At 42.4% G+C, this 26,793-nt stretch overlaps 1 protein-coding gene across 1 annotated transcript in view; it reads right to left on the reverse strand.

Annotated features, from left to right (window-relative positions):
- Positions 1–26,793, reverse strand: part of LOC144782772 (uncharacterized) — a 391,882-nt gene that overhangs the window by 37,646 nt on the left and 327,443 nt on the right. The window contains exon 5 of the mRNA XM_078662072.1: positions 18,288–18,857. Within this exon, the coding sequence (XP_078518198.1) occupies positions 18,288–18,857 (570 nt within the window). The remainder of the gene's footprint in view (positions 1–18,287; positions 18,858–26,793) is intronic.

The raw sequence follows: 26,793 nt of genomic DNA on the forward strand, positions 1-26,793 counted from the left end.
CCTGCTGGGTCACACCTCGTCTATCGCACGTGCCAAACCCCACATCGAAGGGGTGCAGTGCGTTATGTCATGAGGTGTCTTCCGGAGGCTTTATATTCGTTTTTGTGCTGCTGTGTAAGATACTTCTGTTCAAGACCACACTGATTAGATTACAATAGCACGATTATATATGTGCAGATAAACACACACACACACGCACACACGCACGCACACACACCACCGAGCATTTCACAGGTCTTTAAAAGACCATTCGCATGTTAATGAGGCTTTGTTCACCTCTTAGCGCCCTTGGAGCCCCACTCTGACTATGACAGTATCGCCCGGTCACAACAGAGCTGCAGTCTGAGTCGCACTGCCGCAGGGGTGTTTCCAGACACTCTTAAAAACAAAAAAAATGTAAACCACGGGTAGGATGTCTGCAAGGTCCGCGGGCCGCTAGGGAAGGCTTGCCGGGCCGCTGGCGGCCCGCGGGTCGTACTATGAGTACCCCTGCCTTAAACACAGACAAAAGCACACAGAGGTGCTGGAGAAGTTGCGATGCTTAAATTATGCATTGCACGCTGCGCGCGCGCGCACTGTGGTAAATAAATAAATAATACCTCTATTTTTGACTGGATATAACAATAACAGATAGCTCAATAAATAAGAGTCAAGATTCGAGGTAGTAGGAGTTTGCAGGTTTAATACAGCATAAAGGACAGGAACAGGACAACCTGCACGGGCATAGGATGGCAGCTAGCTAGCAGGGGGGCCCCGACAGCTGTCGGGCAGGAGCTGGAATGAGCGCGCTGGCTTTTAATAACAGTACACAAGTATATATAGTTAAAACAATTGCATTACAATACATACAGTAGGCGTAACAGTGGGCAGGGCCTGTAGCAGTCGCGAAAGATAAGGCAGAAAGTAGGTGTAACAAGAGGCGTGAACATAGACATGTGATGTAAACGTAACGGAATATGTCATAAATGGGGCGGAAACATGGAGGGAGCTACCTAAGGAGCCGGGACCTCTAACCTAGTGGTGCACGCAAACTGACAATGACGTGTTACCAGGGAGAAGCTGGGGGCTATGACTTCTGAGCTAGAAGGAGAGACGAAAGTCTGGAGAGTCAGAGCGACATGTACCTAAACACTATCTAGTATCTGATGTTTAGAGAACATGTTGATAGAATCCAAAAGTTATCAGGGTAAAGGCTAACAGACACTAAGACTGGTGCATGCATTATTCTACATGTAGTGTGTGTTGAGGAATATTAAATGACCATTAATACAGTATTTCTCTTACATGGAGACGTAAAGGCTAGACGATGACTGAAACTATTGATGCGATTCAGTAGCTTAGGAATGCAGGGAAGGAGAGCTAGACTGATAACTAGAATCATAACATACTCTTGGCAGACTGGCAGGCAGAGCCAGGCCGAGCCGGGCACTGTGAGGCAGGAAGTAAGTGAAGGGTCAGGGATACAGGTGGGGGCTGTATCGCTCCTCGGAGAGGGTTCAGAAAACAGGAGCTGAATCTGAGTCCGGGCCCTTTTGAGGCCTAGAAACGGGGACTTTACAATGAAATAACGTGCACACTGAGAAACGTGGCAACGTAGCTTTACATAGGCCTAATACTCGTAGCTTTCACGAGAACTGGAAACTGGCATACTAGAGATGGACACAACTGTAATTGCATCTTTAATCGATCATGGGGAATACATATGCATATTAATCATGCACATACAACATAACATGGGGAACACGTAGGGACACAGAACATGGCAAAATTTACTTTTCCACATTCCCTCCTTGTCACTACGTTTCCATCAGGAAACATCAATATTCATGATACCATCTATCATTTCATACAGTATCATTTGCTCGTCTCGAATTTTCTTGGAACGGGATCTAGGACGGGACTTGGGACTAGGAATACAAGAGGTAGCACAAATGCCGCAAATCGCAGGGCCACATTGTATACAGAGGCAGCAACTGAATATGATCGCTACTGCAATACCTAGAAATGACAATACTTTCCATCCCCAGGCAGAAATTATACTCCAAAACCAACCGGACCATGTCCAGGTGCCTGGATTCTGGTGTAACTGATGGGCAATTTTATGAAGTCTGGTTATAGCTGAATAAACAGACGGCGCGTTATTAGGAATGAAAATGCAGCAACTAGATCCGATGACTCTACATGCTCCTCCTCTATCGGCCAGTATGACGTCAAGAACGAGACGATTTTGGAGCACGACAAATCTCATAGCAGATTGCTCTTCGGTTAAGTTACCTAGAGCAGAGGCAGTCTCATTCACTACTGCTTCAAGGGTTCTGGTCAATCTACGTATTAACTTACTATTCTGGATAGGTCCTATAAAGAAGAAGAAACCTCTATTGAAATCTGTATACTGTTCTAGAGCAGTTTCAGTTTGATCGACAATCGGGGATTCAATCTCCCTTCTATGTCTAATGTGTACTAGATGTGTGTTTCTATGATAATCAGATGGGGCTAGAAAAACTGGTGGCAGTAGGAAGGCAATGTAACAGGTTCCCTCCCAATCGAGGGGCAGACGAACATATGCGGTCTGACCACAAACAAAATAAGAATGACGTGAAGCTTTGAAAATAGATTTCCCACTGTCACTATACTTGACAATAGTAGTACAATCACTATGTCCTACATGTACGGAACCATTATTTCTGACACATAATTCGCCTTTGACTGGTAGTACTGAAATAGCGGGTAAGTCTGGAGTAGGATCAGACTGAACATTCAGGACCATAAAATTCGAAGAATAATTACCTAAATTATAAACTTCATTTTCTAGATCTAACCCTGTTCTGTGGGGAAGACCTTGCTTGTCTGGAAAACATGTACTATTCAAAAAGGACATATCTGTTGTGGATGACGTTAACATGGACCAGGCTCCACATGAGCCATTATGTGAAAACGGATAAGGAAACAGTGGCAGAACTCCCTTCGGTGTCTGGAAAGGGGGGAGTCGACCACACACCCAACAATTAGTGGCATTGCTGGTCTGGTGTGAATAATGTAACATACGGATGAATGAATTGTTGCGCATAGCAAGACGATAGGATAGTTCGTGAGGAGGCAGATCACTAAACGTGTGCTCTACTGTAGCATTAGAAAACTTATTTACATGAGAAATTGGAAAACATAAATGAAATGCATAGCTCGTGCAGGTAACCATCAAGCTGAGAAACAATATAAAACTTAGAAAAACGATACATCGGATTGAGTTTTGACTAACTCTCTCACTATGGGGGTCTATCTCATACATGTCAGATACCTGTCTAACCGTTTCACCTAGGGGAGGACTTAGACAATTAAACTGGCTAACTTATTTTACTAGACCGGAGCTTCTTTTTATACTCCTGCTGCGGAGTTTTCTCTAACAGGGGAGGATTTGAATCAATGTCATTTGCGGGACAGTCCTTAAGAACAGTATCTCGGCAGTCTTTAAAATCTTGACAATCCTTGGAAAAGTTCTTGGAAACAGTTTGTAGTCGGAGTCCGTGAAATTTCTTGACGTGTGACAGATGGACCCACCCCTTCCTGCCTTCCAACTTGACGGCAGTACGGGTGGCCAAAAGGACTAACTTCGGCTCCTTCCAGCGAGGCTCCAGCGGACTCGAACGATCAAAATTCCGGACGAGAACCAAGCTTCCTGGAACAATTTCATGCGGTTTCACCTCGGTATTGTCTGGAAATGCGGCGGCAACCTGTGAACGACAAGAGTGTAGGGCAGACATCAAGGAAGCTAGGTAATCTGTCAGCATATTACTGGAAACATCTGTAATACTTCGGGGTCTGGGTGTACCCCACACGTTCGGGGGGCGGCCGAATACGACCTCATAAGGGGACAGACCTGATCTGGAATGTGCGACCATGCGCATATAGAACAGAGCGACTGGCAAGGCAACTAACCAGTCTACACCTTTTTCTTGACAGATTTTGGCAATGCGGATTTTCAAGGTTTGATTATGTCTCTCTACGAGACCGGCTGCTTCTGGATGGCGTACACAATGGAACTTCCACTGGTACCCTAACAACAGGGAAACGTGCTTCATTAGTTCAGATGAGAATGGCTGGCCGTTATCAGAATATACGACCCTTGGGAGTCCATAGCGGGGGAAGAACTCACGAACCAACTGCTTGGCAGTGGTCGCGGCTGTGTAATCTGGGACTGGATATGCTTCTGTCCACCTGGACAAAGCGCATACAACTACAAGGACATACTTGAAACCTCGACATCGCTCCATCTGAATATAATCCATCTGGAGGACTTCAAAAGGGTGGTCAGGAGGCTGGAATCCACCTTGTTCCACCGGGACACTTTTACCTGGATTGAACTGGCAACATATCATACAGGTACGGACTTTATGCTTGGCTGCAGTTCGTAAATGCTTGTTAAACCAAAGGTTCTGGATACTGTCTAACATGGCTTTTTCTCCTAAGTGTGCTGGACTATGTGCGGTATTGATAATGACTTGAACCATTGAGTCGGGGAGAAACCATGTGGCTTTTCCCTTCGTCAACCATCCTTGATCTGTCTGGACCCCTCCTTGTTCGGACCATTTCTTGATTTCTTCAGGGGTAGCATGTAACTGGATATCTATGACATCTTGAGTAGGGTCCTTAACTGTCATACAAGTAGTCTGTTCTAGAGTGGATGTCGGTGTCTTGTTAACTGGTATGTCTGGTGTCTGTGCTGTAAGCTTGGCTGTTCGATCCGCTAGATCATTACCTTGGGAAATAATGTCAGTAACTTTAGTATGTGCTTTGCACTTCATGATAGCGATAGATGTCGGTAAATGTATTGCATCTAACAGAGCTTGAATAAGGAGACCATGCTGAATCTTGGTTCCATGAGAAGTCATGAAACCTCTCTCCTGCCAGAGCACTCCGAAGTCGTGTACAACTCCGAATGCGTAGCGTGAATCTGTGTAAATATTAACTTTCAGGTTCTTAGCGTGTATGCAGGCTTGAGTCAGAGCAACTAGCTCTGCTGCTTGAGCAGACAGGGTGTCAATACGGTGTGTTTCAATAACTTCAGTGTCAGTAGTCACTGCATACGCGGCTACTAGTTCTCCTGTACTCGTTCTCATACATGAACCATCCACATAAAGTGTCAGGTCGGGATCTGGTAATGGAATATCTGTCGGATCTTGTCTTGGCTTAGTCATAGTGTTAACAACTTCCACACAGTCATGTGTGGCAGGATTTGAAGTAACTGACGGTAACAGTGTAGCAGGATTTAGAACGTTGCAGCGTCTGATTTCTATGTGTGGCTGGAACAGTGTCAGTTCATAACCTGTCAAACGTGCAATTGTCAAGTGCTGAGTCTGTGTTCGGTTTAAAAGAACTTCCACGGAGTGTGGAACTTGTACTGTCAGGGAGTGTCCTAATACTATGGAATCACTTTGTCTGATAGCTAGTGCTGTGGCTGCAACTGACTTGAGGCACGCAGGCAGAGCCTGGGCTACTGGATCTAGGGTGCTCGAAAAATAAGCACAGGGCTTGTATTGTCCGGCTTGATCTTGTGTGAGAACAGATAATGCTGTACCATTACGTTCTGTGACAAAAAGTGTAAAAGGCTTACTGTAGTTCGGTGTTGCTAGAACAGGAGCTTGGCATAAGGCTTTCTTTAATTCATTAAAACTAAGTGTATGTTCAGATGTCCAAGGGAGGACAGTCGATACGGCTGCCTCCTGTGTCGTTAACTGTATCAGTGGTTTGGCTAGAAATGCATACTGAGGAATCCATTGTCGACAATAAGAAGTGAGGCCGATAAAAGCACGTACCTCCTTCTGTGTCTTGGGCTGTGGAAGACTCGCTATTAACTGGATGCGATCGGGTGTCAACTGCCTACCCCACTTGGACAGTAAGTGGCCTAAGTAGATCACTTGCTGGACACAGAATTGAAGCTTCGAAGGGGACACCTTGTGCCCCATCTCGGCTAGGAAGTACAGAACTGTAAGTGATGCTCGCTCGCAAGCACGTTCAGAACGGGCTGTGATCAGTAGATCATCGACATACTGGAGCAGGGCAGTGTCAGTTGGCATGTGAATGTTGTCTAGTTGTCTCTTAAGTGCTTGACTGTAAATGCTAGGACTTTCTGTGAAACCTTGAGGAGCTCATGTGAATTTATAGCTCCTTCCATTTAAACAGAATCCGAAAAGGTACTGGCTATCTGGATGAATGGGGACACTGAAAAATGCGTTTTTGAGGTCTATGACTGTGAAAAATGTAGCCTCAGAATCAATGGCTGTCAATAGAGATGAGATATCTGGGACTACTGGATACTGGGGAATGATACATTTATTAAGTTCTCGAAGATCAATCACTAATCGATATACTGGAGGTGCATTTGGATCAGTACGTTTCATGACTGGAATGATAGGAGAATTACATACATTGGAGTCAGTTCCTACAACTACTCCTTGAGCCATAAGCTCGTCAATAATTTTGGATAAGGCTGCTACAGCCTCAGGTGTCAATCTGTACTGTCTGATTCGTGGCAGGACTATACCTTGCTTGAGAGTCACACGATGGGGTGTGATTTGCATAAAACCAACATCAGTTGGACCTTGCGCCCATAGATGCTGCGGAACATTAGACAATCTTGGATCAAAATCTCGTAACACATAGTGACCCTTGAAGTCACGTAAAAACAAACGTATTCCCTCTGGGGAACAGCAAATAACTGCACCTAATTCTTTTAGTGTCTTAATACCTAACAAATTTTCTGGACATGACTTCGTAAGCAATAGATCAGTAGTTCGGGACAATGGACCTACTTCCAGAGTAACTGGCTTTGATATCTCGTTTACAATAGGCTTTCCTGAAAATCCAAGGGAAACATTTCTAGAGCCTGAGAGCGGAGCCCCTGGAACCTCGTCGTGACTTATAGTAGTCCTACTTGCCCCTGTATCAATCAGAAACTTTCTGTCTTTCCCTAGTACTTGACTATGTACATAGGGACCTTCTTGATCTACAGGAATCTCGATGAGAGGCAAGCCTACCTCCCTCTCTAGGCTGTTTCATGAATACGCTTGATACTCTGGATACTCTGTCTGTGCATACTGGTACATCTGTTGTGTAACATGCTGTGTTGCAGCAATAGGCTGCGGTGCTGGAACTGTCTGTTGTGCATTCTGTGGCTGAGAAGTCTGTGAAACTTGTTCTTGTCTGGGCGGACGTGGTCTTTCTTTAGTTTTACCAGTGGCTATATTGTGTTTCAGAACTGCACACTCGTTTATGAAATGACCTGGCTGTTTACAGTAATTGCATGTCCCTTTAACGGGAGCTGCAGGATGACTGGCTTGATTCGGACCCCTCTTCTGACTGTCTTGTGGAACAGATTGTGCAACTAATACTTTCATTTTCGTGTCTTTCATACGTCTTCTCTCGTGTTCTTGCTCTTCTCTGATTCTATTCTGGTGGTACTGGAGCATCTGGAGCATTTGGGACGGAGTATTAGCTTGCCATGTACTTTCGACTTTCAAAACTCGATTCTTAACTTGTGGACTTGAATTCTCGACTAGTTTAGTAACAAAAAGATGAGGGTATGACTCGCTACTCGTCTTCAAACCACTGTTTATTATAAAACATTTCTCAAATCTGGAATAAAAATCACTAGTGTCTTCGTCTTGTTTCTGTTTACAGGCTGAGATTGCATCCCAGTCTTCCTTTTTAGTGGCTAATAATCTAGGTAAAACTTGTATTAATAATTCTGGTAATTCTTTACATTTGTCTCCAAGACCGGTACCTGGTACTCGTATCTTATCTTCAGCTTCTAGAGCTGTCCAATCGATCTTTTTCTCTCCCACCTCCCAATCTTTTTCCTTGAGTTTTTCGTATACCCCTGCGGGCAACAGGACTTTTAACATTTTAATAATATCTGGATACGTGTATTCTCCCATACGGAGCATGTCTTTTAATTCTCGGTGGAACCCTGCTGGATCTTTGTCGTGACAGGGAATTAATTTCTTCATCTCTAAGAGTTCCATCTTGGTAACTGGGGTGTAAACAAATACTCGTTGCATTTCACCACCCGTTGTCCTAACTGGGTGTACTTCTCGTAACGGATGCTGTCTGTCTATGTAAAACGGTTTACTTTCTGGAGGTGAGACATGAACAAAATGCGGGTTCAGAAACATACTATATTTGTGGCGCTGTTCTAGAATGACACTAACTAAATCGGTACCTAAACCTTTCCATCTATACTGGAGTAGCTCGTTCAGGATATCATGTAACGGACCTGGATCAGAATGTTGACCCTCATACAGTGTAATGAGGTGCTGGATCATATACATACCCACCAGTCGCTGCTCGGCTGGGGGCAGTTTCAGAAACATTTGTGCCACTATTTCGTCTGGAAAAGTGGTAGAATCAGTAATCCATCGGACTGCTGATCGGGCTAGTTCTTGTTCATGCATAGTACCTAATTCACTATAACCGATTCGTGATTTCAGAATTTGATCGGTAGCTTGAAATACTTGTTCTAGAGAACCTTGTTCCGGTGCTGGAAGATGAAAGACTTTCTTGTGCTCTAGGCGTAAATGTCGGTCTGGAAATTTAGATTTACCTACATACGCTATTCTGGCGGTATTCTCGTCGTCTACCTCTTCAGTAGAAGAGTCATTTTCTTTCTCGCTTCCTAGAGCTTCTTTGCGTTGTTCGTGTAACCTTATTATTTCTTTACAAATTTTCTTGTACATACTCTCAATACTATTGAGTGTCTTGTGCTTACCCTCGGCTATATTATCACTCCACCTTGTCAGAACTTTCATTTCGTTCGGATCTTTAGTCGGGGAATCTTGTTCCCTAATTAAACAATTGATCAGAAACTTTAATAACATGAACTGGATCTCAGCTTTCCTGAGAGACATGACTTCACCAATACTTTCTGGATCTTGTCCTGTACGAATGAAACGATACATTCTGTCTAGATCTTCTTTCATATTCGGTAGGGTGACCAAATACTCGGACACCTGCCTTATACGTAATGAATATATAACCATACTATCATCACCTGGGACCGGATCATAACAGCATTCAGTAAGAAGTCGCCTGATTTCTGCAATAGTCTTATATTTGGGCGTACGCTGTAACGCACGTTCATGTAACTCGACTGCTCCTAAACGTCTATTTGGCGGCGGGGTACCAGGAGGACCTCCTCCCGAGGCCCCTATACTGGTATCGTCGACTGATACTCTTCGTGCTGGCAGAGTGACTGATGTGGCGGGAATTTGTACTACGGGCTGGACCGGGGGTACCGTAACAGGTGTTGTAACAGGTGCCCCGGTGGCTGGAGGACCATGAATTACATTATTTACAGGAGCTGGTGGAACAGGATTTGCATATTCTGGGACTGTGTCGTCCAAATAGGACGAGAGAAAAATATCAGCTGCGGTCTGTTTGTGACGTAGCTTGGTCGGAACTAAGGGTGGCGGAAAATTACTGGATGCCTCCGGGGTTGCTTTTGGCAAGCCCTCGGCAAGAAGAGGATACATACCCTTAATGAGGGCATTCCTCTGTCTGTCTGACTGTTCGGCTTTAACTCGTTCACCTATTTCGATTAGTTCCCTTTCTTGGGCTCTTTCTAAGGATTCTCTACTTAATTCTGACTTTCTGATTTCTTTTTCGGTTCTTTTATGAGATTCTTTGCGCCATAACTCGATGGCATCTTTCTGTGACTGTCTGGCTTTCTTTTTCCATAATGCTTCTTCTACTCGCATGATGCACTCGGCATCCCATGTACCCGATACGGGCCATCTGTACTTTTCTTCTAACTGTTTGGTGTACTCCACCCATAAATCTAGATATAATATGGCACTTATGCCATGCTTTTGATACATAAAATGACCTGGACTGTCCCTAGACGGGACAGGAACTGCTTCTTCTAACAGACCTTTTCTAGTTCTTAACTGACGTAATTTGGAAAATAGAGGCATGACTGAACTGTAGTCTAGACACAATACAATACACAATGAACACGATAGTTACACCACTTTCATACCACAACATTGAAATACATGAATGACATTTAAAATAACAGTTTTGACAAAATACTACCTGGAATACTGAAAACAGAATACATGAATTTCTCGAGAACAGAACGGACTAGAACAGAAACTAGATGCACTGCTAAAACAGTACGAAACTTACCGGTCTCATAAAGAGACACGTCAGGACCCGCATCCACCTAAGTGGACACTTCGTGTTGGATCTGTGTACCCAAACCCACGGACCAGAGACAATGCAATTGACCCTGTCTAGATACTACCCCAGCAACGGTACTCACCGGGCAGCAAGAACGGAAGGCCTCGGACTGGACTGGACTGCTACGACGCCGGACGGACGAACTTCGGACTTCTGTTACGGGTGGGCCTCCGGATACCTCGGACCTTGGACTCTCGGCTTGGGCTCTGGTCGGGACTCGCCGCGTTCCTCCACCGCCTCGTCTGGATGCTGGACCGCAACCTCCGTCTCCTCCGTGGGCCTGAGGGATACTTGAAGCAGAAATATCTGCATGTGCACGGTATGGTTCCGTCACGGCTGCAGAGGATCAGGGGGCTTGCGTGGCTTCACCGGCGCGTGGGGAAAGGGCAAGTCCCTGTTCGGGCGCCATTATGTGGTAAATAAATAAATAATACCTCTATTTTTGACTGGATATAACAATAACAGATAGCTCAATAAATAAGAGTCAAGATTCAAGGTAGTAGGAGTTTGCAGGTTTAATACAGCATAAAGGACAGGAACAGGACAACCTGCACGGGCATAGGATGGCAGCTAGCTAGCAGGGGGGCCCCGACAGCTGTCGGGCAGGAGCTGGAATGAGCGCGCTGGCTTTTAATAACAGTACACAAGTATATATAGTTAAAACAATTGCATTACAATACATACAGTAGGCGTAACAGTGGGCAGGGCCTGTAGCAGTCGCGAAAGATAAGGCAGAAAGTAGGTGTAACAAGAGGCGTGAACATAGACATGTGATGTAAACGTAACGGAATATGTCATAAATGGGGCGGAAACATGGAGGGAGCTACCTAAGGAGCCGGGACCTCTAACCTAGTGGTGCGCGCAAACTGACAATGACGTGTTACCAGGGAGAAGCTGGGGGCTATGACTTCTGAGCTAGAAGGAGAGACGAAAGTCTGGAGAGTCAGAGCGACATGTACCTAAACACTATCTAGTATCTGATGTTTAGAGAACATGTTGATAGAATCCAAAAGTTATCAGGGTAAAGGCTAACAGACACTAAGACTGGTGCATGCATTATTCTACATGTAGTGTGTGTTGAGGAATATTAAATGACCATTAATACAGTATTTCTCTTACATGGAGACGTAAAGGCTAGACGATGACTGAAACTATTGATGCGATTCAGTAGCTTAGGAATGCAGGGAAGGAGAGCTAGACTGATAACTAGAATCATAACATACTCTTGGCAGACTGGCAGGCAGAGCCAGGCCGAGCCGGGCACTGTGAGGCAGGAAGTAAGTGAAGGGTCAGGGATACAGGTGGGGGCTGTATCGCTCCTCGGAGAGGGTTCAGAAAACAGGAGCTGAATCTGAGTCCGGGCCCTTTTGAGGCCTAGAAACGGGGACTTTACAATGAAATAACGTGCACACTGAGAAACGTGGCAACGTAGCTTTACATAGGCCTAATACTCGTAGCTTTCACGAGAACTGGAAACTGGCATACTAGAGATGGACACAACTGTAATTGCATCTTTAATCGATCATGGGGAATACATATGCATATTAATCATGCACATACAACATAACATGGGGAACACGTAGGGACACAGAACATGGCAAAATTTACTTTTCCACAGCACGCAGCAGCAGACAGAGTGGATAGACTGCTTGTGAGAATAATTCGACAAGAACACGCACAGATGCCTGTACTGATGCTACAATCCGCTACGGGCAAGTACTCACTAAACAGCATGATATCCACTGTGAGTTTACAATGCACTACACCAAAATATATAAGTCATTAACTGGTGCAGAATCGACTGAGCTGAAATCCTTTTTCTCTCCCCTAACCTTGCAACAAGTCACAGTGGAACATTGAGATGAGTTAGGCGAGCAAATAGCACTGCTGGAGGTACAAGACGCAATACGGTCACTAGCCACGGGTAAAGCGCCAGGGCCAGACGGGTTTCCAGCTGATTATTATAAAGCCTACCAGCAGGCCTTAGCGCAGAAGCTCCTCTCAATGTACCAGAGCACGCATTAGTGTCCTTGCCCAAGCCAAACAGGAATGCAGAACTGATAGGCTCACATCGCCCGCTAGCACTCCTCAATACGGACTTTAAAGTGCTAGCCAAAATATTGGCGTGAAGATTGGCCCCGCTAGTACTGCAACTAATACATGCAGACCAAAACGTGTTTGTGCCTGCTCGCAGCACGTCGTTAAACTTACAACGCTACTTCCGGGGTAGGGCACTACTCCAGGGACAACTGGGCACAGGCTGGGTGCCTGGTTTTAGACCTGGAAAAAGCGACCCTGGAATTGGGATTTTTATTCACCACACTGCGTAAACATGGCTTAGGAGACAAATTTCTAGGCCTTGTTAACTACTCTACACATTGCCAATGGCCAGGATCAAGACAGGCCCATATATATCGCAGCAGGTCCCAACTGAGCAAGGCACGAGGCAGGGCTGCCCGCTCTACCGGCTACTATTCGCACTAGCCATCGAGCCACTAGCTGAGGCACTGCGCAGAACGAAGGGGGAAATACCCTTAGGTGATGGTATACAAGCAGTCTCATTATATGCAGATGATGTGCTAATATACCTCAGGGATGTCAGGCTACCCTGTGAGGCAATAGAAAATACAGCTTGAATTTGCCTCCGTGTCAGGGCTCCGAGTGAACTGGGAGAAATCGTACCTGCACCTCTTCGCGGATTCCACTCCAGACCCGCAATTAGTCATCAATGACAGACCAGTACACTGGCAACTAACAGCGTTCCATTACCTCTGGATACTTATATACAGGGACCCAGCAGACCTACTTGAGGGCAACCTGGGACAGGCCATCACGGCAGTGAGGGCGCAGATGACCGTCTGGGAGAGGCATGTACATGCATATTGGGACTGTACTAAAGACCCCAAAAAAGACAAGGCAACATCAGGCTACATAGACTTTGGACTTATAGTGGCCAAGCGATTGCTCATGCGACACTGTAAATCCCCTGAACGCCCCCCAGCAGCGAAGGCCTGGTTTCAATCACTTCTATGCTGGACACAGGCGGAAAGTATAGCGTTCCGTGGCGAGGACGCGATGGGGTTGCAGAAGCTACCAATAGCGGCAGAGTGGGATACAATCTTAGCAGACTTTCGCACAGCCTGGCAGAGATACTAAGAAGCCCTAGAAGACACACCCAAGACTGATATGGGATAGAAATTACCAAGGCAAATAGAGCACAAGAAACAGGGCGAGGGAAGTGATATCCGACCGGTGACGCAGGCACAGAATTGGAGGCCTGGCACAACCCCTGACAATCAACCAGGATTAAAATACATTGATTAAGCAATATGGGTATAAAGAACAAGGGAGCGACCCCACTTGCCAAGAGACAGGGTACCACAAGTACAGAAACACATAGATTCTCTTGGAACTGCTAGAATTACCTCTATTCAGTGAATCGAATCAATCATACATATCCCATACATTCAGACTTCCACACAGCTTCAATGCAACCATATAGATTAGAACTCAGAAACCAACTGTGATATACACAATGATAAAGAGCTATTTCTCAATATTGAGACATATTTATTCAAATGGTTAGCTTCAATAAAATACAGTTTAAAAACATGAAATTTATACAATAAATAAAACGTAATTCACAATAAATAAAAACAAACAAGGAGAGACAAGCTAAACGTGAACAAATTAAATTATCATATTGTAGTTACTCCAAATGGAATCCATATATTCCTGAGCATCAGTCTAAAAACTCATGATAATCTTAGACATCAACAAGGTTCCTTGGATGTAACATAACACAAAAAAAGGGCGTTGACGCGTTTTGGTGGTCTGGACTTATTGATGTACCACCTTCATCAGGACTTTAACACTATTCGTCTCTCAAATAATTGGGACACAATTCAAAAACCTTTTACCATTGTCACTGAGGATGAGAAATTCCTTCAGAATAACTGGGCGTACATATTAGATCCTTTCGAACCACTAATAGCGAGTGATGTCATAGTAAATGGGGGATCTCCCGGGACCTTCGTAAAAGACTTAATATTCCACCATGTATACTCTGTTCAGAACTATACTATTTCTATTTCACTATGGATAAAAACCTTGAGGGGTTTCACCTTCCAGAATCCCTATGAATGAGGGATGATCTGTGTTTTTTCAGAGCTTGATCCTATATAAGTACCACCATTTAAATTGCCATATGATCAAAACTCCCGCACCTTTGCGTAAGGAGTGAGGAGATTAAAACGGGTCCCGTCCTCTAGTCACGGCCTTTCTCTACCTTCCGGTGTTTTAGCGGTATACCATTTGAATAAATATGTACCTTCCTTAATATTGAGAAATAACTATTTATCATTGTGTATATCACAGTTGGTTTCTGGGTTCTAATCTATATGGTTGTATTGAAGCTGTGTGAAAGTCTGAATGAATGAGATATGTATGATTGATTCTATTCACTGAATAGAGGTAATTCTAGCAGTTACAAGAGAATCTAGTTGTTTCTGTAAGCAATATGGGCACTGGCAGAAACACACATTTAGGTTCACTTAGAATAAAGTGATGTGGGTGGGAGTAACTGTACGGAGATGCACAACAATATTAGACATGGGGCCAGATGTACGATCCTTTCATTTAGAGCCTCACAATTTGCAACACACTGCGAGTCGCAAATTGTGAGGCACTAAATGAAATGTACATGATTCCCAATGGGGTTGCAAATTACGAGGCTCATTAATATCAATGAGTGCTACGTAAACAAATGATGGACAGAATGCTGAATAAATCATACATTCACCCCCAGTCAAGAGATTTGGGTGAAATCCATTGTTCTTTTGCTCACCAAGCCTCCACAGTTTACACCCAGCCATATGCAAATCAGTCTTGACCCTGTGCCTCATGGGAACAGTCCAGACCGAACTGCCAAACCAGGTCCTCCCTGAACCAGAAACAAGCATCCTGGGACTGGTTTCTGGGTATTACCCTTCATCAGCCAAGCTAGCTTGAATCCAGTGGCACAGTGAGCAAGGGACCCACGTCTGGGCATACCCATCCCACATAGGGTGAAAAGTGCTAAGCAAACAAATGATGGACAGCATGCTGAATAAATCATACATTCACCCCAGTCAAGAGATCTGGGCTGAATCCATTGTTTGTTTGCTCACCATGCCACCCCAGTCTAGAACCAGCCATATGCAAATCAGTCTTGACCCTGTGCCTCATGGCAACAGTCCAGACCGAACTGCCAAACCAGGTCCTCCCTGAACCAGAAACAAGCATCCTGGGACCGGTTTCTGGGTATTACCCTTCATCAGCCAAGCTAGCTTTAATCCAGTGGTACAGTGAGCAAGGGACCCACGTCTGGGCATACCCATCCCACATAGGATGAAAAGTGCTACGCAAACAAATGATGGACGGCATGCTGAATAAATCATACATTCACCCCAGTCAAGAGATCTGGGTTGAATTCATCGTTCTTTTGCTCACCATGCCACTCCAGTTAAGACCCAGCCATATGCAAATCAGTCTTGACCCTGTGCCTCATGGGAACAGTCCAGACCAACTACCAAGCCAGGTCCTCCCTGTTTCGGAACCTCTCCCACTGTGATAGCCTTTCAAGAGGAAGAAGATGGACAAACGTATAAACTTCAAAATAAGCAGAACCCTAACATGAAAATTCAAAGATCCAGACTCTAAATCACATTTGGTGTCAGGAAATGGACTATAAAAATGGGAGCCTGAGACCCCAAAATCTGTCATCTGCCAAGCAGCTAGACAGGCCTGCCTGTGACCAGAAGTGGGGGACAAGGCCTGCCAGTCTACCTGCTGGGTGAGGGCTACATCACCCAGGGAAAGCAAGACCACCTGCCCTGGATTCTGGAGCACCTGCCTGCTAGCCAAGACTAGTGTGCCCTGTGAGGAAGAGAAGAGAGGTGGAGTGTGCAAGGACCAGTGGGGAGCTGTATCGAGAGAACGTCTGTGCTCTAATTTTGTTGTTGCCCATGTGAAGGGTAATTCACTAAGTCCTGTATGCCAGGACAGGGTCACAGTGGACTGAGCCATTCAGGGGAGTACCATGCCAAGAATCACATATTTGCAGTGACCCTGTACGCCAAAGGGGGCCATCTTCGAAGGGACTGTGGCAACAAAATGGCAACAATTGTGAGAGCCTTAACGGCGATTCATATGTCAGGAGGGGCCGTCATGGTATCTGATTGCACAGGAGAAATCTACACCTTGCCAGTAAGTACCACAGCAACCCATATGCCAGGCTGCTGGTACTGAGTTTTTCCCAATCCATGGATTCCAGGGGATGCAGAAAGTACATCGCTCTGTTGCTGTGATCCAGACTGGAGCACGAAGATGAACCCCATACCCCCATGTGGGGAAAAACTGAACTTACTGTGTCAACAGAAGCTGGTAGCACCTCCAATTGCCATTGAAGCCGGCAGCCACGCAATAAAGAGAGCCTGTGATTGCCGCCATGTGTACCATGAGCAGTCGGACTATAATGAACAGAACCAGAGCTTACAAGCGCCCGTGGTCAGGGCACCCGCTGAAATGCTGAACACTGGAGCAGGTAAGACTTGAAATTGATCTGAAGGGCTCAGGGGGACTCGCTGCTGAAGATGCTGTGGCACCATAGATACTTATTTCCCAACTGTCAAAGTGGACTCTTGAGTAAGGCCTACTACAGAGAGTTCTCTCTATGTGGTGACCTGTAAATAGGGAATAACCCAGACGACATTGCAAGGAAGAGGTTGGGACAGAGATTTGCCAGATAAGTACTAGAGCCCTGACTTCAAGGGGATTGTGTTGTTGCTTACGAATGTTATTTCTTTGAATGAGTAGAGTTAGAAACAAAATACGTATTTTTCATATAAAAGCAAGTAAGTATTTGACTGAACATTGATTTATTGACATTACGGAGTATACTTTAAGTTATGAGTCATGTTCCCTGACCTGTGTCTACTCTCCCTAGAGGGAGCCTTTCACTGCTCGTCCACAGATACCAATGAGAGTCAAGTGCAGAAGGGGTACTTGCCCCAGTTGCACAGGATCGATAGTAGATCCAGCCCAAGGACATCAGGAGTATTGGCCTCAACCACTACAGCTGGGATATGAAGGGGCTACTGGGGCCAGTGTCCCTCTGAAAAGAGTGCTTACAAAGAATGCAAACCGATAAAACTTGTGCGAACCAGCGCAGTACACACAGACACATCCAATATGTTTGCATATTTAAACCAATGAAGTTGCTATGTGAACCATTGACATAACCTAATTTGTGTCACATCCGAGATAACTAAGGGGCATATTAGCAAGAACCTTGTTAAAATTAGCGCCGGTTTAGCATCAGGAAACTGCAGCTAAAACGGCGATAGTGGGCTTCCTAATATGCGTTACAGAATTCCAATAGAAGCCCAGGTTAGATGTCCTGCACATCTACCTGGGCTTCTATTGGAATACCGCGATAATTTTAACAAGGTTCTTGCTAATATGCCCCCACATTTGACCGGTTTAGATCTTCATAGTAGATCTACATGAATATGGGACCCCCTCTAGTTTTACTTTACTGGTCGGGGAAAGAGGGGAGACAATATAACATCAAAAACACAAAACTTCCCTCTCGACCTTCTGATTTTAACAAATCACAACATTACTCCTTTAAATAAGTAGAGCCAGGGGCTTTCCCACAAACCTTTGGCCTTGTTTTACCTTTGAACGACCAAATGCCTCAATGCCGTTTTCAGAGTGCTGAGTCAGCCTCAATTTACATACACGTTGGATATCAGCTTAATTTGCTTTAATAGGGTCCATTTCTGCAAAATGCATGAGCATTTGGAATGCTCAGTGTTTTATAGGTGAACCAAATATCAACAGCAAATATACACAACGTAACAGGTAAAACATGAAACGAAACACACATAAGACAAGAACTTCCATACAAATGCCAAAATTAACACCATATTAAGCCCAAATCATTTCACAAAAAACGAGAAACATCGAAATAATATACTGCAAAAAATGCATCTTGAAACTAACGTGTGTACCTTTATTTCTGCAACTCGTTGCTTTTTTCTTTTGATTTTTTCTCCAGCACCCTCGACGGCAGTGAATCCTTGCTTTCTTTTCTCGGTAGGAGGCTTGGACACTCTGCTTTCACAGCTGCTTCCGGATGTCAGGTGAGACTGATGTAAAGCTGCCTTCACAGCACCTCCAAAGAAGTCAGTGGATCTTTCAGGATGTATTCCGATCAACACAAACTGTCCTGAAGGAAACCGGGCCACATCACTGATGACCCCCGAGTCCATGGACTTTTCTGAGGTTTGGGAAACCCCAGTTGAGCAGCTCCACACTTCCTCACTTGGGTTTGCTAAAGGCATTTCTAAATCCAGAGGCTGCATAAACACATCATTAGCTACAAGTACTGTGGACACAGTTTGACTGAGACAGCATTGTGGATGTTCCATGGAAGTGAGATCTGCTAATGCAGAGCACATCTGGGTTTTGTAAGCCCAAGAACGAACCTCACTGTATGTTTGTTGTGGCTTTATACCAGTCAAACTACAATCTGAGTGTGTTGATGTTTCCTCCGAGTCTCCATCATAGGGATCTAGAAACTGAGAAAACAAATCTGTGAAAAGTACTGCTGCATTGAATGAATTGTCTAAGAACCGCAAGCCACACCGCAGAAAAATACATTTCATTAAACGCAACCATCAAACTGCAAATCATCCACAATGGTGCATTGGTAAGAGTGTTTTGAAAGTTCATAACAAAAAGGTGCATCCACCCACCAATAAAGTTTGTTATGAAGAAAATAATCCCACCATCACTAGAACCACAAGGATAACAAGATTGAATCAAACAAAAAAAATAGAATATTAAAGTTAGAAAGTGGGGCATCTGTGAAAAGTGGTACTAGACATGCTGTCCCAGGTGGAAATGCGGCAAATCTAACTTGTCACAGTCATAAACAAAAAATTATCAACACCCACTATTTTCTGATTATCTCCAATAATACATCAGGATTGAGGCAGAATAACTCAATATTGATTTTAGAAAAGTAACTTGTGTCTCAAAAGGTTTTCAAATCCACATTAGGTAAATCTCAATCAAATATATAGAGACGTTTTCATTGATTATGAAATCCTTTATTCTTGTTATTACAAAAATGGATCGTCCAAAAGTAGCCAACGTGTTTTGTCCCGTCTTGGGACTTCTTCAGGGCTACAAGACACAGATAATATATACATATTTAAAAACAATATATATACAAAACATCATTAAAATATGCAAACAAATGTGCAAATATCTAAGTGCATAACTAAGCATGTGCAAAACATCAGAATGTCAGGAGTACAATCCTTTTTCAAATCCGCTAAAACAATTATACTGTCTCAATCTCTTTAAATAATAATTGGTTAATTAATGCCATATAAGTTATTTACTTATACACACATCATATTTACTAAAGAGAGAAAGATCATGTATATTTTTTCCTGTGCACACATAGAACAACAGTTTTAAATGCGGCCCCCTATTTCTTCCTACATTGTCTAATCAGTGAAAGAGTTTGTGAAGGAAATAGGAATGAAAGAAGAAAAGGAAGAACAGAAGAATTTACATAAGACATCACATTAGGCGAGATAATGTGATCTCTAATACTGTTCATCATTTTCTTGCTAAAGAGAGGGACAAGCAAAGTAAATCGCGTTTTCCAAGTAACTGTATTACTATGGGGATACTGAGGACACGTTTTATCACAGGTATCAGAGTATTGTTTACCTTAATTTTAGTTTACTAGTTTCCTCATTTCAGACATTTTTCTAGGGTTCCAATAATAGATGTTGATATGTAATACAAGGGCCATATCGAATCAGTTTATTGAGGCTGTTCCAAGGATACTCATAAATGACTATCTAATTATATTCAAACATACCTTTACAATTTAAATGTTAATCACTGCTCCTGGGTTGCAGTTAAGTTAATCAGAAAGAGGTTCTGGCACATGACGGCCACCGCACCTTGTTAGCCATAACCAAATGGCGAATATATCTTCTTTTACAATTATATATTTTTTTAAACAATATATACATTTATGTCTGATTAAGCCTACTTAGTTGTATATGGAATGCATATATTGTTTCCAAAACAGTCCTTACAAGGTAACAATAGTTACGCCTGAGTCATGATGGAAACAGTCTTATTTTAAAAAATGTCACAAGGTACATATATCAGAGAGAAGCGTATAAGGGGACATGATTAATATTTGTAGTTATATTTGATACACTCCCATTTTCAAGGGAAGTTCAAAGATACAGCTAGGCAAGAAGAAAAAGAAGCCAATATCAAAAGGAGGAGAATCAGGAGGTGGGGACGAAAACATAAAACCAGGGGTCCAGACCAGGCAACAGGCCAGGACCACCCAGGTCAGAAAATAGATCAAGTAATGGGTGGGGACACTCCAGACACAGCAAGCGATCAAGATGCAAGTGAATTAAAAAGTGTGCATTTGTCATCAAGGCAAATAACGGACAATGAAATTAAAGTACTATGTGAAGGTTTAAATTATGTCCATCTGAAAAATGTAATTTTGTTAATGTACATTTGTTCAAATTCATTCGCAAATTGAACTTAAAACAATTTTTCAATGAACACCCACCTGTTTCCAGTGGCTTACCGAATAATGTAATCTAAATCAACTTTTTCCATTTCTGATATAGATACCATACAGATCATTGCATCCTTAAATGATGAAGAACAGTGTGGTGACATTAGGGAAATTGCGAGTGAACTAAACATTCAGGAAGATCTTACAGTAGATAGTGGTTTAAAATTGTCATCGATATTCATACCACTCAATCAGAAGGATACAGCCATTGATGAATTTTACAAAAAAGTAACTATAGAGTTACATAAATTAGAGGAGACCTACACCGGCATAAGATTTTATAAACCTCAACAGAATCTCACTAAAGCGGACAGAGAGATGATTCTAATTCTAAAGATGGACGGCAGCGTAGTAATATGAGAGGCCGACAAAGGAGGCAATATCGTTATATTGGACAAAAAAGATTACCAGGACGAAAATAATAGACAGTTGAATGATGTGACCTGTTATGAGAAACTAAAAAGTAACCCAAAACCTGATATTGAAAAGTAGATCAATGCCCACCTAAGAGAATGGCATGAAACCGGTCTGATTTCAGGCCAACAGTATAGATATTTACAGGCACAACACTCCAGATACCCGTGCATTTATGTCTTACCGAAAATTCATAAGACCCTACAAAAACCCCCTGGTAGACATATAATTTCTGGTAATGGAGGGCCCACAGAAGACATAGCTGATTACATAGATTGGTTCTTGCAGCCTTTTGTCAAGAATCTGCCATCATACTTTAAAGATAGCAAGGATGTGCTGTGTAAATTGGAGGACTTCCACTGGGACAGTGACAAACTTTTGTTCAGAACGATGGATGTGGAAAGCCTGTACACATGTATACACATGAAATGTGGATTGGAAGCCCTCAAGTTTTTTCTATACAAACGAAGTGCCAGTCATTTGGAACACGCGTTAATGTTGCTGAAGATGGCTGAATTTGTGTTGACAAGGAATGCTTGCCTGCACAATGGGACATGGTACTTACAAAATCAAGGGACAGCCATGGGCTCGGTGTTTGCTCCATCTTATGCAAACCTGTTTATGGGTTTGTTTGAGGTGGAGCATGCGTGTGGACCTGGGTTTATAAACTAGATTGACAAGATTATTTACTTCAGTCGTTACATCGGCAACATTTAGATGATCTGGCATGGGAATCTGGAAGACCTACAGGCAGATTATGCCTATCTGAATACTAACAGATTTAATGTCAAGCTTAATATGAAGTATGATAAAAAAGAGGTGGAATTTCTAGATCTTAAACTATACGCCAAACAGGGAGTCATTCACAGTGACATCTTCAGAAAACAAAAAGCCTGTAACAGTGTCTTACATGCCTCAAGTGCGTATCCACAATCAACACTAAATGCCATACCATTTGGTGAGATGGTAAGAGCACATAGGAACAGTAGTGAGGATGAATGCTTTCACAGCAATCTCAAAGGAAGAGGTGTGGCGCCGCGGCTAGGGTGACTGACTCCGGAATCTGGGGATCACGGTTCGATCCCCGGCACCGGCGGCAGATTAGCCCAGCACCATGTGACTCTGGGCAATAGCTTGCTTATCTTCCCGATGGCCCCCAGCGCCTAGAGACCCTTACGGGTGATTGTGCACTTTACAAATGTGGATTATTATTATTCAAAGGCATTAAAGAGAACTTCAAGGAGCGTGGTTATAACAACCACTGTCTTGAGAAAGTTGATATGAGAGCTAAACGCCTAGACAGAAAACAAACTCTGGTAGGAGGTGGAATTTCTGGGCAAAATAGGAAAAAGAATAACTCCAAAACAAAGGGAGAAGTACTATTCATTACACAATACAATTTGTACAGTAGTCATACTTTCAATATACTGCGCAAGAACTGGCACATTCTAAAGTCAAATACAATACCGGAAGGCGCAATAGCACATGAATCTCAAGTAGTATATTGTAAGGGAAACACCATCAAACAGAAACTATGCCCAAGTTATGTGAAAAGGAAAAGATTATAAACATCGATTAACAATCTGGTTGCCTGAAAAACCCGAAGGTTTCCGTGTGTGGAAACTGCTCTGTGTCAGCTAGGTAAGAACAAAGTTAAGGAATTCAAATATAATACTAACATCAACTACCAGGTCTTGTCCTTTATCAACTATAACACCACAAACACAGTGTATGTAATTGGATGTGCCTGCAATAAAATATATTAAGGGAGCAGCATACAATGCCTAAAAAAAAGAATACAAGAACCCGTAAGGGCAACTAAACATTGTAATGAGATGTACCCAATAGCAACACATATCCAACAAGATCACCCAGACAAAAGTAATATTTGGTTCCCTGCAATTGAACAGGTTGCTAAATGCGAAAGAGGTGGCAGTAGAGAACTTTCATTACGCCAAGCAGAGGCAAGATAGATATGCTGACTAAGGACTCTTTTTCAGGGCCTCAACTGTAATTCGGAGGGTCAATAATATTGTAATCACAGAAGTTGTGTGATATCATTCCTATATCAAGTTTTTTTCACGTACACCCCACAAGGACATAGGATACCCGAGGATGTCATCACACTATGCCGGGTTACCTCTGATCAATTGATTTTAAGCTTGTTCACTATCAATCCACAAAAGGACTATGGCCATTGCATATATGCAATTGTATTGTTAGTTTCTAATGAAATATAGGTGTCACCAATCTATTTTCGTATCTGATTGCATAATAGATGGCATCTTGGATTTATAACTGTGTTATCATACAAAGTTGTTTATGATGCGGTTGTGCCTTGTGATCATTATGCATATTCGGCTTGACATTATATGTAGGCACATTAGAAATGTGATACAACATTGGAAACGATAAAATATGAAAATCTATCTAATTTGAAAGGAACGATGGTTGCCATACACATAAAGCTCATAGCAAGATGGCCGTGCATGATAAAAGCTACCCCCTATGAATACTTACCCCCTATGAATACTTTAAGATGACTATCATTTGAGTAAGTCGCCCTTTTCAATTGTAATGAACAATGAGTGTGATACACGTTATATGTGCAAAGCCTAATATAAGGTGGCAAGTCAAAAACGACAGCTAAGTTGATTGCCGTAGAAGTAGGCCGTTCACACACACATTGTTATGAAGGAAATGAACAATGATTGTTAAATAAATAAAGCCCATTACAAGATGGCTGCCAAAGATAACAGTCAGCCAGTCCACGTCTGCACATGCGCATAACCAGAGGGTACTTGGAATTATGTCCGGATAGGTCTCTGTTTCACAATATGTTCGAAAATGACACAAAGATTAATTATAATATATCAAAAGTCTGTAATATATAAAACATTGACAAAAAGTTACTAACAAATCTAGTCACTTAGGGTAATATGTATGACATTTATCTTACATGCACAGTCTATTACAAGATGGAGGCCAAGGTGGAAAGGGTGTCTGTGCACTTTGCGCATGCACATACGATTACAGCCCGTATGAAGGCGCGCTCGAAAATGTGGTTGAGTTTGATTCCGAATGAGGGGGTTGCGCAGGGAGACTGACTATGTGCATCTACTAATCGACTATTGGGTAAGGAGATGTACTGCATTTAACTGTTTACATTTTAATAGTTAGTCAGTATATAATGGGGTCTATTATCAGCTTGGTAACCTTATGTGGGAAGTAGCATCTGGCTTGCACAATCTAAATCTGTAGTTTGAACTCAGAGAGAAATAGGACTGAAACTAAGACCTTATTTGACGGATATGTATAAAATCGCTGATTACTTTATAAATCAGGTTGCTTAATATATCATTTAAGGCACACAAACATTGCGGCCATAATACATAAATGTTACACTAGCATCGGTTACCGAGTTTGGTTACTTTATACGGGGAACAATATTTGCCTTTTGCAATTTAGACTTATGGTCAGAACTTAGGAAATTAAGTAAAATATCGATTATGATCTCATAATTTGATGGATATAGACAAAGCTAATAACTGACTCGAAAATTATGCCATTGAATATACTGTTTGAGGCATGCAAATATGGCAGAAAAGAAACTGAACCACAGTATGATATATTTTGTGTTTCACTGTACTTCAATTCACTTGCCTAACACTGGCTGGCTGTTATCCAATCAGATGCAGATACCTTGTGATGATATATCACTATGCATAGTACTTTGTTAGAGTATGCCGGTCTGTTTCAGACTGTGTATCAAATAAAAATAAAAATATTGCTCATGTCCCCTTACAGGCTTCTCTCGGATATATATACCTTGTGTCATTTTTTTAAATAACACTGTTTCCATCATGTCTCAGGCAAAAATATTGTGCCCTTGTAAGGACTGTTTTGAAAACAATATATGCATTCCATAAACAACTAAGTAGGCTTAATCAGACAAACTTATACATTGTTTAAAAAATATATAATTGTAAAAGAAGATATATTCACAGTTTGGTTATGGCTAACTAGGTGCTGTGGCTGACATGGGCCAGAACCTACTTCTGATTAACTTGATTGGAACCCAGGACCGGTGATTAACTTCAAAATAATAAAGGTATGTTTGAATATACTTAGTCATTTATGGGTATCCTTGGAACAGCCTCAATAAACTGATTAGATATGGCCATTTTAATACAGATCAACTCATTATTGGAACCCTAGAAAAAAATGAATGAAGAAACTAGTAAACTAAAATCAAGGTAAACAGTACTCTGATACCTGTGATATAACGTATTCTCAGTATCCCCATAGTAATACGATTACTTGGAAAACGCGATTTACTTTGCTTGTCCATCTCTTTAGCAAAAAAATGATGAACAGTATTAGAGATCACATTATCTCGCCTAATGTGATGTCTTATGTAAATTCTTCTGTTCTTCCCTTTTCTTTCATTCCTATTTCCTTCACAAACTCTTTCACTGATTAGAGAATGTAGGAAGCGATAGGGGGCCTCATTTAAAGCTGTTGTCCTATGTATGTACAGAAACAAATCTTCATGATCTTTCTCTCTTTAGTAAATATGAAGTGTGTATAAGGAAATAACTTATATGATTTATTTTTTGCTTAGTAAAAGAACATGGCATTAATCAATCAATTGTTATTGAAAGAGATTGAGACAGTATAATTGTTTTAGCAGATTTGAAAAAGGATGGTACCCCTGACGTTCTGATGTTTTGCACATGCTTCGTTATGCACTTAGATGTTTGCCCATTTGTTTGTGTTTTTAATCGTGTTTTGTAAATATATTGTTTTAAAATATGTATATATTATCTGTCTTGTAGCCCTGAAGATGTCCCAAGATGAGACGAAACGTGTTGACTACCTTTGGAGGATCAATTTTTGTAATAACAAGAATAAAGGATTTCATAATCAACTAAAGGGTCTCTATATATTTGATTGAGATTTACCTAATGTGAATTTAAAAACCTTTTGAGACACAATTTACTTTTCTAAAATCAATATTGAATTAATATGCCTCAATCCTGATGTATTATTGTAGATAATTAGAAAATAGTGGGTGCTGATCATTTTTTTGTTTTGAATGTGTGGATATTCTCCACTGATTGGGGATTAGGAGGCTTTTTCCCCTAATCATAGCACAGCGTAGATAGTACTCTCACAGTGTAACAGGTGCAGTATTTAATGGCTCCTTTGTAAATCTCTAACTTGTCCCAGTGTAGTTTGCAATTGGAGACAGTATTATAATGAATGATGGCAGAGAAGCAAAAGGGGAACTTAGCAGTCAACACCAATAGCGCTGAAAAAGGGTGACTGTGACCGAACAAGTATTCAGCCATTTGCGCGAAGGAAGAGAAATGCTTAACATCAAGCTTAGCTGCTCGAATTAGCTTTAAACTGCACAGTGAACTTATAGAGTTAATTGCTGGTTGAGAGTTTAAGTGAGCCAATGG

The sequence above is a fragment of the Lissotriton helveticus genome, chromosome 9, assembly GCF_964261635.1.
Source record: "Lissotriton helveticus chromosome 9, aLisHel1.1, whole genome shotgun sequence".
Lineage (NCBI taxonomy): Eukaryota > Metazoa > Chordata > Amphibia > Caudata > Salamandridae > Lissotriton > Lissotriton helveticus.